The sequence below is a fragment of the Artemia sp. Qi Xiang Cuo genome, chromosome 12 (genome assembly GCF_049724085.1).
Source record: "Artemia sp. Qi Xiang Cuo chromosome 12, ASM4972408v1, whole genome shotgun sequence".
Lineage (NCBI taxonomy): Eukaryota > Metazoa > Arthropoda > Branchiopoda > Anostraca > Artemiidae > Artemia > Artemia sp. Qi Xiang Cuo.
Genome location: NC_142805.1, coordinates 8,892,326 through 8,906,315, shown reverse-complemented (window position 1 = coordinate 8,906,315; position 13,990 = coordinate 8,892,326). Strand labels below are relative to the sequence as shown.

At 34.6% G+C, this 13,990-nt stretch overlaps 1 protein-coding gene and 1 pseudogene across 4 annotated transcripts in view; one reads left to right on the top strand and one right to left on the bottom strand.

The window, feature by feature from the left end:
- The window catches only part of LOC148945739 (RILP-like protein homolog), a 139,035-nt gene that overhangs the window by 92,760 nt on the left and 32,285 nt on the right, over positions 1–13,990 (top strand). For all 4 annotated transcript variants that reach the window (XM_089098155.1, XM_089098156.1, XM_089098157.1 and 1 more), the window contains exons 3-4: positions 6,465–6,608; positions 9,866–10,001. In XM_089098155.1, the coding sequence (XP_088954281.1) occupies positions 6,465–6,608; positions 9,866–10,001 (280 nt within the window). The remainder of the gene's footprint in view (positions 1–6,464; positions 6,609–9,865; positions 10,002–13,990) is intronic.
- LOC148945740 (uncharacterized) lies at positions 8,150–9,790 on the bottom strand (annotated as a pseudogene).

Below are 13,990 nucleotides of genomic sequence, written 5' to 3'. Positions count from 1 at the left end.
CAAACTCACCCAGTACTCGAAGCGCCTTATTCTGAAGAATCTGCAGTATTTTAATATTTGAAGAAAAATTAGATGTATAAATACAGCAACCATAAACAATAAAAGAGTGAAAAACAGTATGATATATAGTTCTTAAAACAGTTAAAGGTAACACGTGTTTCAAACGCCGCATCACTCCAAGACCTCGTGCAAGTTTAGAAGAAATCATATTTATGTGTTTCTTCCAACTAAAATTGTAATCAACATAAATTCCCAAATATTTATTTTCAAAAACTTGTGAAAGCGACAAATTTTCAAATACTATACAAGCACTATTTACAATTTTTCTTACCCTACTAAAAATCATATAATTTGTCTTAGAAGTATTAACACCAAGATAACTCAAGGAGGTAAAAAACAAAAGGTTTTCCAGCGTTCGGTTTGCTTTATCTACTAGTTCTTCCAGTGACCGTGCAGAAATAGTCAAAGTAGTATCATCTGCAAATGCTGTAACAGTTGCTTCAGGCATGTAGAACCTCAGAATATCGACGTATACGAGAAAGAGTAACGGACCCAGGACTGAGCCCTGTGGAACTCCACATTTTACAGGATAGACTCCGCTAACGATGTCACCTAACATTACTTTAGTTGACCTTCCATACAAATATGATTTAAACCAATCCAAGCAAACATCTTTTATCCCCAGACTAGATAGGCGACATAGCAGCAACTCAAAATCCTGTGTCGAAGGCTTTTTTGAAGTCGACAAAGATCGTTAAATGAATAAAACCTTTTTCAAGAGCTCCATTGACTACATTCAGAAGATGGTGAACAGCATGGGTAGTAGAATGTTTACTGCGGAATCCGAATTGGCTGTCACACAATATTCCTAGCTTATCCAAATATTCATAAAGACTCCTGTGAATTATATTTCCATAGATTTTAGAAAAAATAGGCAGTAACGAAATCGGTTGCCAATTCGATAGTTCTTGTTTGTTGCCTCCTTTATACAGTGGTATTACCTTTGCCAGTTTAAGACCACTAGGGAATTCACCAGTCTGGAGTGACAGATTTATCAAATGAAGTAGACAAGGTAATATATAAACTAGGATAGCATTTACAGCTCTAAGATTAAGTCCATCTATTCCGGCCGAGTTGGACTTCAGTCCTTTCACTGTGCTCTCGATCTCCTTTGCTGTGCACGTCTCGAACGAAAAACTGCGCCCTTCGCCTCGATTATCTATAAAGGACTTTTCCAGATGTCTTCCAGACTTTTTAGCTACTTCTTCCTTAGTACTTTCGCCCATGTTCGTGAAATATTTTCCGAATTCATCTGCCATTTCCTATTTATCAGTGATCTCACTTCCATTCACCAACAGACTCTTTACTCCATCAATATCATTAGTATTCCCTTTTAAAACCTCATTTATTAGTCGCCAGGTTCCTTTATGTACCACCACTACTTTTACCATCAAAAGCAGAAGCATAATGTGCTTTTTTCTCACTGCGACGCTTATGGTTAACTTTGTTTCTCACTCGCTTAAATTCGTCAAATAAACTCACATTTTATGGGCTCTGTAAATGTTTTTCAAAAAGCTAGTTTTGCATTTCCATCATTTCAAGCAATTCTGTGGTCACCCATGGCTTTCTTGGCTCATTTTTCTTTTTCCTCATTTTCCTCAGAGGACAAGACACCTCATATACCGGTAAGAGAATATTCATAAACCTGTCGAACGCTGTAGTTGCATTTTGCTCTTCGCTAACTTCATCCCATGCTATAGTACTAACTTGCTCTTTCAGCTTTCTCAAGTTATTATTTCTCATATCTCTATAAACTCTCTTTCTTAGGTTTTTAGCCGAAGTTTTAATACTATTTATCATACAAACAATCGGGTGGTGTTCAGAAGCAGGTTGAAGGAGAACATCACAGAATGCTTGCCTCAATAGGTTTGAAGAAACAAATATGTTATCAATTAGTGTTGCTGACTGAGCAGTGATACAGGAAGGAATCAGATTCACTAGGCACAAATCATAAGATAACGAAAGATTTAAAAATTCTAAATTAGAACCATTTAAATTCAATAAATCAAAGTTAAAATCACCCAAAATAACGCAGTCCGATCGACTAGACTGGACCCTACTTAAAAACTGATCAAACTCCTGAAAAAATGATGAGCACCAATGGGTCTAAAAACCAGGCATACAATTAACTTTCTATATTTATCTATTTCAATATCAATAGAACAAATTCCAATCTTGCCTTCATTCCATAAATAAAGGTCCTCCCTTTCCTTAAAATACAATCCCTCTCTCACCAAAAATGCAAGACCCCCGCGCCCCATTGACTGCCGCGACTTTGATATCAGTTGGTAACCTGGAAAAGAGAAGGAAGAGAGAAGACTGTACATACTCAAGAATGATTCACAAATTCCAAAAACATCAATCACACTATCAATATTACTTAAAAACTGAACTACTTCTTCAAAAGCCGACATTTCTTTTTTAATTTCACCAAACTCTTCAAAACGAACGTAGCGGCTAGGACGGAGTGGCTTTGGGCATTCATCAATTCGATCTTGAAAATGGAGACCTATCTGATGTGATAAAACATCATCAACTGAGAGCGAATTTTTTTCAAGTAACTCTAACCGAGGTATCGGGAGTAGACTAACCATAATAAAAAAGTAAAATAAAAAGCCACTATCTTATTTTCTTCATACGGAATAAAACCCATACGTAAACTGAAAAAAAAGGAAATAGGAATAATTTAAGAATAATAATAAGAAGAATAAATAAACACATAGAAAGACTCAAAATTAAAACACAAAAAAAAAAAAAAAAAAAACAGGACACTTAATCACGATCGAAAATGTCATTAAAAGACGAACGTCTACGAGCAGAAGTTGCATTCTCCGGACGGACATAAATCCGACTTTGGTTTGACCACACGAACTTATTGCCGTATTTTTTCCTTGCAGCATTCAACAATTCTCTTTTTTCTTTGCTAGTTTCTCAGCCACAAAAATCTTCGTGTTCACAAGTTTTTTTCTGCAAGCAAAAACTTTCACAGCTGTGTGGCGGTCTTTGAACTTCACTATAACTGGAGCAATTTTATCAGAGCGGCTATCATCAGAGTTCAGCCGAGACCTATGCACAGATATAACATCGCTATCAGCAATACCTGAGAAAGCCATCTTATTGCGTATAATATTCCTTGTTGCATCTTTTACTTCAACACTGGGGGGTTGTTTGACACCATTGAATAATTGTGTTTCCAGTCTCGACTCTTGGTCAGCATCATCAAGCTTGGCTTCAACTCTAGCACTCGATTTTCAAGTAATTCCAGTTGATTCTGACATATTTTCAGGTCTTTTTCAATCCTGTCAAATCCCTCGGAGTAAATTTCAATATTGTCGCATCGTGAACTACACCAATTATCTTTTCAATTTCAGCAGCGGATGGTGCGGTCGAGGGGTGAATTTTAAGTGCTTCGTTAACTTTCTGCGCAATAGCCTGTTTCATATTTTCTTTTGTTACTGCTACATCTTTAAGAGTTCGCTCAATAAGCCCCGAAGTATCTGAACTTGTAGCCGAATTTCTATATACAAGTGGGCTGAGAGCAAGTTCCTCAAAAGCGCCTTTAATTCCCTTTCCAACTTTTTTCATAACTTCGGTTTTGTTTGATTCGAAATTTTTTAAATTTTGTTCCAAAACCATTTCAACTTCATGCAATCCGTAGCAAAATACTTGGTGCTTAAATCGACCAGATTTATCTGTGACAGAACGGAGAATTCTGACTGGCCATAAAGGATATCCTGCAAAGCTTGCCAGGGCAAGGTCATCATCATGAAACAAGGGCATCACGGCTTCAAAGAAAAGGCAGGAAATAGACGTATCTTTACGTTGGCAGGCCCACGGCTGCAATGGCTATCAACTCTATGGAAAGCTGGCCCAGTGATCCGTGGAACATGCTAAGCTTCACCACCGTTTTCTGACATCCCAGTTCACGAAAAGTAAATATCCAATTAGTAATTATCCAATCTCAAATTCACCAAAAGCTTCAAGAAAAATATCCACTTCTCGCCAGAAGTCTATCACCACGAATTAATTGATAAACACAGGACAGGATTATACGTCACTGTAATCCCAAGCCAATTGTTGTTACGAAATTCACTGATTTAATAATGTTCATAAGATGTAAGATTTTAGATGTGTTTGCTCTGAACTCTGAAATAAAACTGAAATATACTTATACTCTGAAATAAGACAGAGTATACTTATACTCTGTGCTGGTAATAATATGTGGTAATATGGCTGGATCATTTGTGGCATAATTGGTCTTACGAGCTCTCTTGCCGCTAATAGGAATAACAAATATAGAAGAAAAGCTTTCAGGAAAATATTACGAGTTGACACCACCCACTGTAGTAAAAATCTAAATTACCAATTAAAACCAACTTAAGACTGGGCTTGTTGCCAGGATGTATTGCCACATAATTTCTCCATAAGATGATTGTTCCCAGAATGTATTACCGCCTCTTTTCTTCATAAGATGAACGATACTTGGCAATCTTGTCTCTTGTAAGCTAAAAAGTCTATTGGAAAATTTCGGATTTTGAATGTCTATACAAGTGATGTTTGGGATAGTTTAGCCTGTCCCCTGTAGATATCAATTCAACATGTTAATTATTAGATACTAAGTAATAATTTATTTTAATACTAATTTGTACACTTCCTTCATAATTACACACAAAACACATAATTAAACATATTAATGATAACTCAAGGTATGTTCACAAGATTACTTCATGTTGTAGTGGGAATACAAAACATAATTTAAAAAAAAAATACTTCAGAAATAAATATACTCGTATCGGCAAAACTGAAGAACCGACATGCATTTGTTATTTTAGATTTAAATTAATTCTTTTAATTTTAAGCAATTATTTTAGGTGTGTTTAATTATTTTGGCTTTGAAGTTTATTTAGGTGTAATTTTAACTTTATTAGATTGTGAATTAAAATTTATTTTAATTTTTACTGAATCAAGTTTTGGGAAGGGTCTGGAATATTCAGTCTCATTTCCTTCTTTTACTGAATTAAGACTTAAAAGTTAAATATCTAGATATCTGCAAGGATACTTAGTAAATAATTTGGATTAAAAAACAGTATCAAATTACTATCTATAGAATGTGAAAGAAATGAAAGTCAATACCTGAGTAATATTTGAGTTGAAAAAGTATGCTACATGTTCAGATTTGATTGCCTAAGTCTGAAGTTGAGACAGCATTAGTGCAAAAACGGTCGTTTTGAGAATTTTCTTCAAATTTGATTCGTTTCTAGCAGAAAGTTGATGTGTTATTACAGTTTAAAGGCTGCGTTGGAATATTTATATGGATCTGTAACGAAAGGAAAAGAGTACTCATATTTATGCTTCCAGTTTTACGACTTGTGCGGTATTTTAAAGATTAGAAATGAACCAATTCGATATGGACAGTTCTTCGTCTGTGCTGTATCCGCTGTGCGCGATGTGTTTCGGATAACAATAAAATATTGATACAAAAATGCTGCTCTGTAAATGCATACTTACCCAGTTATATGGGTAATACTTACCCAATTAACTGGGTAAGTTATGAATTATGAATTATGTTATGTTAGTTAGCTAACATAACTAATTATGTTAGTTATGAATTAGCACCATTTATAAAATGGTGCTCAATTTGATATTATCTGAGTTTTGGAAGAATTGTTTAGAACGGAATTTTAGCTCTTAGGATCGGCAAGTCATTTTCTTCTTCTTGTTTTATTATTTGGAGAAGCATGATCTCCATGAAATTTCAGTCCCCTGAAGAAGGGTATCTAGGATTGAACCCTGTGTCATTGTGAAGCAGAATTCAATCCACTGTGTCCAGCATAGGGTTTGCCCTTCCTTAGCTTTCTGCTACCATTTGTTGTATATGATTAGGCCAAAAGAGACAGCATAAAGACAGAAGCCAAATCACTCTTTACCAAAATTGTACCACTATAGAGCCTCTAATATGGTATTAGATTTTCTAAAATAAATTGATAAGATAAAACCCAGAAAGTTAACCTTTTACTAACCATTTTCTGAATTTTCAGTGTAGATGATCTTAGGAGTTAATGTAAAGCCTAGAACCTATCGCAGTCAGATTTTCTAAAATATATTGATAAGATAAAATCCAGAAAGTTAATCTTTTACTATCCATTTTCTGACTTTACAGTGTAGTTAATCTTAGGATTAACTACAGCCTAGAAACTATACAACAGCCTAGAATCTATCACTGGGATTTAAGACTAAATAAACAGATAAAGTAGCCCTTTCACGTGACGGCAAAGCCCGACGTCAAAGCTTAAAATGAACAGAAATTATCCTAAGTACAGGAGGCTGTTGTGGAGGGGTTTATTGCCCCCTCGATCCCCTCTGTTCTTGTAAGCCCTAAAAATGGAGCTGTGTATTAATTTTAGGTCATTGGCGTTTTGGAGCAGTTAGAGAAGCATTCAAGCAAAAGTGATCGAGATTCTTCATTGATCAATGAATTGAGATCAACTCTTGTCAATATGGAGAACGATAAACATGAGAAGGCAGTTGATAGACAAAAATTTGAAAAGGTGAATTTTATATTGGCTGATTCTTTTCTAGTCTAATTCATGTATTTGCTGTTTTAACAAAAAAAAAAGGAAAAAACGAAAAGAAGGTTAGTTACCATTTATTTATATATGCGCTTCCATGAGGTAACATACAACGCTGCTAATAATTGTTAATGAAATTGTCTAATAATTCAATACTTTGTTGGCTAAATTGTTGGCGGGACGCCAAATGAAAAATTTTAAGAACTGAACGTTGAAATATCTTAATTCAAGAAGTAACCTCCACGACGTAACATACAACACTTGTAATTGAAATTGTCTAACATTTCGATACATTGTTGGCTAAATTGTTGGTGGGACGGCAAATAAAAGCTTTTTGAAGAACTGAACTTGGAAATGTCTTAATTTAAGAAGTAACTTTGGGCGACTTTTGTGTCTTACAGTTTTTTAGTGTTATTTTTATGGTTATTTTGCAGTTTGAAATGATGTTCCAAATCTTTGTTTACGTATGAATGTTCCTTCAGTAAGTTTTCCCCCCATTTAACAGTTTTGGTGAATTTTTAGAAGAAAGATTTTGATAGTTAACCTTTCATAGTTAAAATATAAAAGATAGTTAAAAGATAGTTTCGACGAGTTAATAGAAAATTATTAGCAATAACTGTGACAGCGGAAATATACATCTCAAAGGCTAGATAGACGTTGGGTTTCCTTGCAGTATTTTAGAACGTATACATAATAATAAGCTGTTCTAACACAGAGGCTACATACCTCTCTATACCTCAGAAACATACATCTCAAAGGCTAGATAGACGTTGGGTTTCCTTGCAGTATTTTAGAACGTATACATAATAATAAGCTTTTCTAACACAGAGGCTACATACCTCTCTATACCTCAGAAACATACATCTCAAAGGCTAGATAGACGTTGGGTTTCCTTGCAGTATTTTAGAACGTATACATAATAATAAGCTGTTCTAACACAGAGGCTACATACCTCTCCATACCTCAGAAACATACATCTCAAAGGCTAGATAGACTTTGAGTTTCCTTGCAGTATTTTAGAACGTCTACATAATAATAAGCTGTTCTAACACAGAGACGGCAATATTATCTAGGCAAATGTTTCAAATCCTTAAAATGTGGAGGCTGGGAAAGTTTAGATTTGAGGGGAAATTAGAGGAAGTTAAACCTAGGGAACTAAAGTTGTCACGTTAACCAACTTCACTAACTTAGCCAAACATCTGCCTTGAAATGGAGAATAATTGTGTTAGACGAAAGAGGAAAATTTCCATAATTGTTATATTCATGTATTCGAACGAACTTGTTTTCTTTTCCTGTACAAAACGTGAAAAAAAACGCGACAATTAAAGTGACGATAAAAACGTTTAGCTGACAATCCAGTCAGAACAAAACAGTGGGAAATACAACAGAAAATCTTAGGCAGCTCAAAACTGGGTAAGATACCTATTTGGACCAAATGCACTAAAAAGTGCTTGTTGATATGTAACCTGTTGCTGTGCCACCTTCAAATGCACATCAATCTTGCTAGCCCAGCTAGGAAGTTAGATGGCTTCCAGTAGGGATTGGACGAGGATTTGGATAGAATTTAAAACCGCAATTTTCTGTGCTTTTGATCGGGGTAAACGAGGGTTTGGAGGGGAATGAGGGGCTGGGAGTATACATTGAAAGCGTGGGTTACGACGCAGATTATTTCCAAAATTGGCACAAAGAGTTACACGTCGGGCTGCCAGGGTAGGGAGACGGAATTCCTTGAGGAGGAGAATGTAAGGCACTTTTTCCTGACTGTATATATTTCTCAGGGCTTTCTTATGGATAATTTCTAGTCTATCGGACTGATCCACCGTAAGACCAAAATGCCACACCGGGCAAGCATACTCAATCAGTGGATGAATAAAAGATGTGTAAAGACGGAGGCTATGTGCTTTTGGGGATAAAATTTTTACAAAGAACTTAAGGAGAGACAAAGATGTACTAGCCTGTTTAACAATAGAGGAAATTTGGGCCTCCCATTTCAAATCGCTAGTCAGTGTGACCCCTAAGAGTTCAGTTTTTGTTGTAATTATTTTATTGGGTATTGGGGTTGTAAATGTTAGCTTTGATTTAAGTTATTTAAAAGTCATAATATTAAATTTATGGGAATTAACTTTCATTTTTAACTGGGCTGCTTCACTCTCAATATCTTTAAAAATTTCCATTGGACTGTTATTAAAATTTCTTCTGCACTTTTCGAGCAATGGCATGTCATCCAGAAAGTTCCATCAACAGGCTTGTTCACTTGGAAGATTGTTGATCATTACTAAAAATAGTGAAGGACTTTATAACGTACCCTGTGTAACTCCACAAGGAATAGGAAATGAATCAGAATAAACAATTTTGTATACTTAATAACTTGACTCCTATATGACAGAAAAGATGCAATAATATTGACTAGAAAATGGGGTACATTAAATTCATTCAGAAATTTGTCAACTAAAACGTTATGACTAATCAGATCAAAAGCCTTTTGGAGGTCGATTAAAAGGTGATTTAGCCAGATATCTGGCTCGTCAAGTAGTTTGTATACAGTATTGAGAAGAATGACCAGGTAATGTGTCGTTGATAAGCCTTTCATGTTTCCGAATTGTTGTTCATCAATAAGTTCAAGGATCGTTTTTTTAAGGGCATATTGAAGTTCTCTTTAGTTTACGTTTTTTCGCCTCAACATCAACAGGCTGTACTATAGGGACACCTGGGTCTGGTGCTGGGGGGGAGGCAGGGAATATTACATGAGAGGAAAGAAAAAACTTTCCTCTTTATACCTGCGCACCCGCTCATAAAAGTTTCACCTTTTTGACTTTACAGCATTTTTTCAAAGCAAATAACCAACATCAACAAAGTTATGCGAGGAAAACGGTTTATTAACTTTGGACAGCTTTATTAACTTCATTGACGCCGTGGGAGCCTGCATTCGTATTAATGTCTGTTAAATGATTTGTTTTCGTTGATGCAAATTCAAGTTTCTATTACATTTCTTAACTTTGTTTTCTCTCATGCTGACAAATGATTCCTAACAGATTTTCTTAATAGATTCTTAGCTTCAACGCTTGTATCATTTTTCCAATACTTAAAGTGAATCAATAACCCAACTTCCAATCTAACTCTCCAATTTATAATTTCCAAATCCAACTTTACATTGTTGTCATCTTAAAAAAGGGTTTTGTTTAGCAGGTTTAATATTATTCCAGCCTTTGAACTCAGTCTGAACTTTCTATTTTCAGGAATTAGAAATTCTGGAGGACACTTGGCGTCAAGAGTGTCGGGAACTGTCTGACGTAATATCTCGTTTACAAGAAGAGAATAGAAGACTTTGTGTTTCGTTGAAAGAGAGAGAAAATACTGAAACTACACCTACAAGTAGGTATTTGCAAAATTCAGTTGTGTTGCTAAGGAAGGTAGGAGAATCTAGAGCAGTGGCTGCCAGCCGATTTTGGACCATACCTGACCTAGGCATTTCTAAAATCCTGGTGCCTTTCCTCCCCCCGTAATAGGCTATTTAAATTTTGCTATTCCAAATTTTACATCTTTTTTGTTCTTTTAAATGCATATGAATGCGACGCCATTCACATCAAAATGTTTTTCTTTTCTAAAACTACACCCAAAAGTAGGTATTTGCAAAATTCAGTTGTGTTGCTAAGGAAGGTAGGAGAATCTAGAGCAGTGGCTGCCAGCCGATTTTGGACCATACCTGACCTAGGCATTTCTAAAATCCTGGTGCCTTTCCTCCCCCCGTAATAGGCTATTTAAATTTTGCTATTCCAAATTTTACATCTTTTTTGTTCTTTTAAATGCATATGAATGCGACGCCATTCACATCAAAATGTTTTTCTTTTCTAAATTAAGGCTCTAAAGTTTAGTCAACCAAAGGGTGACTGCACCAAAGGGTGCAGGTCCTGCGCATGACCCCTCAAGATATTGCCATACCCACCGGTGGAGCCTGCACACTACGTTGTAAATCACGGATCTAAAGGGTAAAAAGCGTCTCCCATTATCTAATCTTGTTGTAACAAGGGCACTGAAAACTAATTTAAATTCTAAGCTTACCATTCCTTGAAAAATTAGGAGTTTTTTTTTTTTTGTTAAAAACTAAGTATTGTTATTTCTTTTTTGTTTTAGTTAGTTTCTTTTTTAATTAGTTTTAATTAGTTTCAGTTGGTTTTTTGTTTTTATTATTTTATTGTAACATTCACTGTTTATAGGCAGGGAAGGGAACTTCTTTTTTTTTTGTATTATAAATCGTCTGTCGGGTATCAAAAGCTCGTATCTCCATAATTCTAAGTTTTCAGAAGAGCAAACAAAAACCTCACAACTTTTTTATTTCCCTTCTGATAACTGTAAAATAAAAACAAACTGATATGCAGTGACTTTCCATGTCAATTCTTTTTTGTTTTATGGTTATCAGGGGGGAAATAAAAAAGTTGAGAAGTTTTTTGTTTGCTCTTCTGAAAATTTACAATTATAGAGATACGACCTTTTGATACCCGACTGACGAATATGTCATTTATGATAAAATTTTTATTTATATCACTATTCCTTGCTGAATGGTGAGTTTTATCTTATGTTTTAAACTAAAATATTAGTTTATTCTTTATTTTAAGCTAAATTGTTTTAATTATTTTATTCTAAGGTTTATCTCTCATTTTAAACTTTGAATTGTCAAGATCAAACAGTTCGTGGTAACGAACTGTAAGTAAGGAGTGACCCGGCTCAATGGTAACCGAAACTCTAGAAAACGAGATTTTGATACCAATAGATACATCAACAGAATCAGATTTTAATGCTGATTTCATATATATATATATATATATATATATATATATATATATATATATATATATATATATATATATATATATATATATATATATATATATATATATATATATATATATAAGTTTCATCAAGTTTAGTCTTACCCATCAAAAGTTACGCGCCTGTGAAAATTTGGCTGATTTTAAATAAAAAGGGGGAAAGACCCCTAAAAGGTATAGAACCTTAATGAAAGTCACACCGTCATATTCAGCTTATCAGAGAACCCTACTGTAGAGGTTTCAAGCTCCTATCTGCAAAAATGTGGGATTTTGTATTTTTTGCCAAAAGAATGATCACAGATGCATGTTTATTTTATTTTTTTTCCAGGGGTGATTGTATCGACTCAGTGGTCCTAGAATATCATGGGAGGGCTCGTTGGAACGAAAATTAGAAGTTCTGGTGCCCTTTTTAAGTGACCAAAAAAATGGAGGGCAACTAGGCCCCCTCCCACGCTAATTTTTTTCCCAAAGTCACCCGATAAAAATTTTTAGATAGCCATTTTGTTCAGCATGGTCGAAGATATGATAACTGTGTCTTTTAGGATGACTTAATTGCCCGACGTCCCCGGGGGATGGCTGAAAGTTAAGAACTTAACCCAATGTTAACATATAGTATTGGTTATTGGGAAGTATACAGACGTTTTCAGGGGGTATTTTTCTTGTGGAGGTGGGGGGAGGTCGGGGGTTATGTGGGAGGATCGTTCCATGAAGGAAGTTTTCATGGGGGAAGGGACATTGCTATGAAGGGGGTGCCGGATTTCCTAGCATTGTTTTAAAAAAAATCAGAAATTAAATATATAAAAAAAAATAGTTTTTTAACTGAAAGTAAGGAGCAACATCAAAACTTAAAACAAGCAAAAAATATTAGGTATATGATTGGGTTCACCCCCTAGTCAATACCTCGCTCTTAAGCCAAAGATTTTTTAGTACTTTCATAAGAGCTATTTATTCTAATTAACGGCCTTTGTGATTAAGGGGTCATTTTCAAAGAATTGGAACAAAATTCGAACTTTAGCTTGAACAGCAAAGTATTGACTAGGGGGAAAACCCCCCTAATACACGTATTAAAAATATATGGATATACAAGTTCGATACGTAAGTTAATTCGTAAGTTACGTATATTTAAAAACAATCAGCAATTAAATATAAAACATTTTTTTTGTACTTTCATCAGATATATTTATTCTAATTAACAGCCTTTGCGATTAAGGAGGCATTCTTAAAGAATTGGAACGCGATTTGAACTTAACGTAAAGAGCGAGGTATTGACTAGGGGGCGAAACCCCTAATATACGTAATAAAAATGCACGAATATAGAAGTTCGTTGCGTAAGTTAATTTTTTAAATTACGTCAAAACCAAATTTACAGAAAGCCATTTAGCAAAAGAAAAGTGAAATTAAAGTGCAAATTTTGTTTTACTTATTCAGTGACAGTGAGCCAAAATGAAAGGTGCATTAATTGAAAAATGAACAGAAATTAAATTCAAAAAACAAGTTTTTTTCAACTGAAAGTAAGGAACGACATTAAAACTTAAAACGAACAGAAATTATTCCGTATATGAAAGGGGCTGTCCCCTCCTCAACGCCTCGCTCTTTACGCTAAAGTTTTTTATTGTTTTAAAAAATAAAGTTGTGAGACAGAGTCAAACTTTAGCGTAAAGAGCGAGGCGTTGAGGAGGGGACAGCCCCTTTCATATACGGAATAATCTCTGTTCGTTTTAAGTTTTAATGTCCCTCCTTACTCTCAGTTAAAAAAACTTGTTTTTTTAATTTAATAATGTAAATAAAACAATGTTTATTAAGCCTGTTCAGCTTATACAGCCAATAGTTCAACAAAGCTCAAACTTAGGCTAAAAATTTGAAGAAAAGAAACTGAGTAATTTGATTGATCCTCGATTGGCATATTCAGTAAAAATTTCTTTTTTTTTACCTTTTTACCTTTTTTGCCTTTTTTTACCTTTTTTACCTTTTACCTTTTCTTTTCAGTAAAAATTTCTTAATTTTTACCATGAAAGATTTCCAGTTTAATTTATTCGTTCTGCCACTTTAACATTCGACTGTAGTGTTTAGACTTTACTGTTAGTATTATGGAACATTTCCAGTTTAATTTAATCATTTTTTCAACTTTAGGATTAAAATACCCTATTTGATGAACGGTATAATTTTACCAGATTACCAGATTTTACCAGATAATTTTACCTACAATAATTTTGTAGTTTTGATCGATTTAACAATGAAAGTATGTAGCAAATAATTGAATTGGGCAATTCCAACAAGTTTGTTGGAAGCCTTAAGGGGTGTCACCCGTTCACCTACCGGTTTATGGGTCTATTCGAAGATTGGGGATAGGGACGTATTTGCCAAAAATTTATAATGGTAAATGTATAGATGGTATAGGAAATTAAAAAGAAAATCAGTTGCGTATAACTCTTGTGAAGACCTGAGAATTAGATTTTTACCCCTTCCCTCCAACACAGAGTTCGGATTCCACACCACCATAACAAAAAGATTTCATGAATTTTTCAACTTGATCTC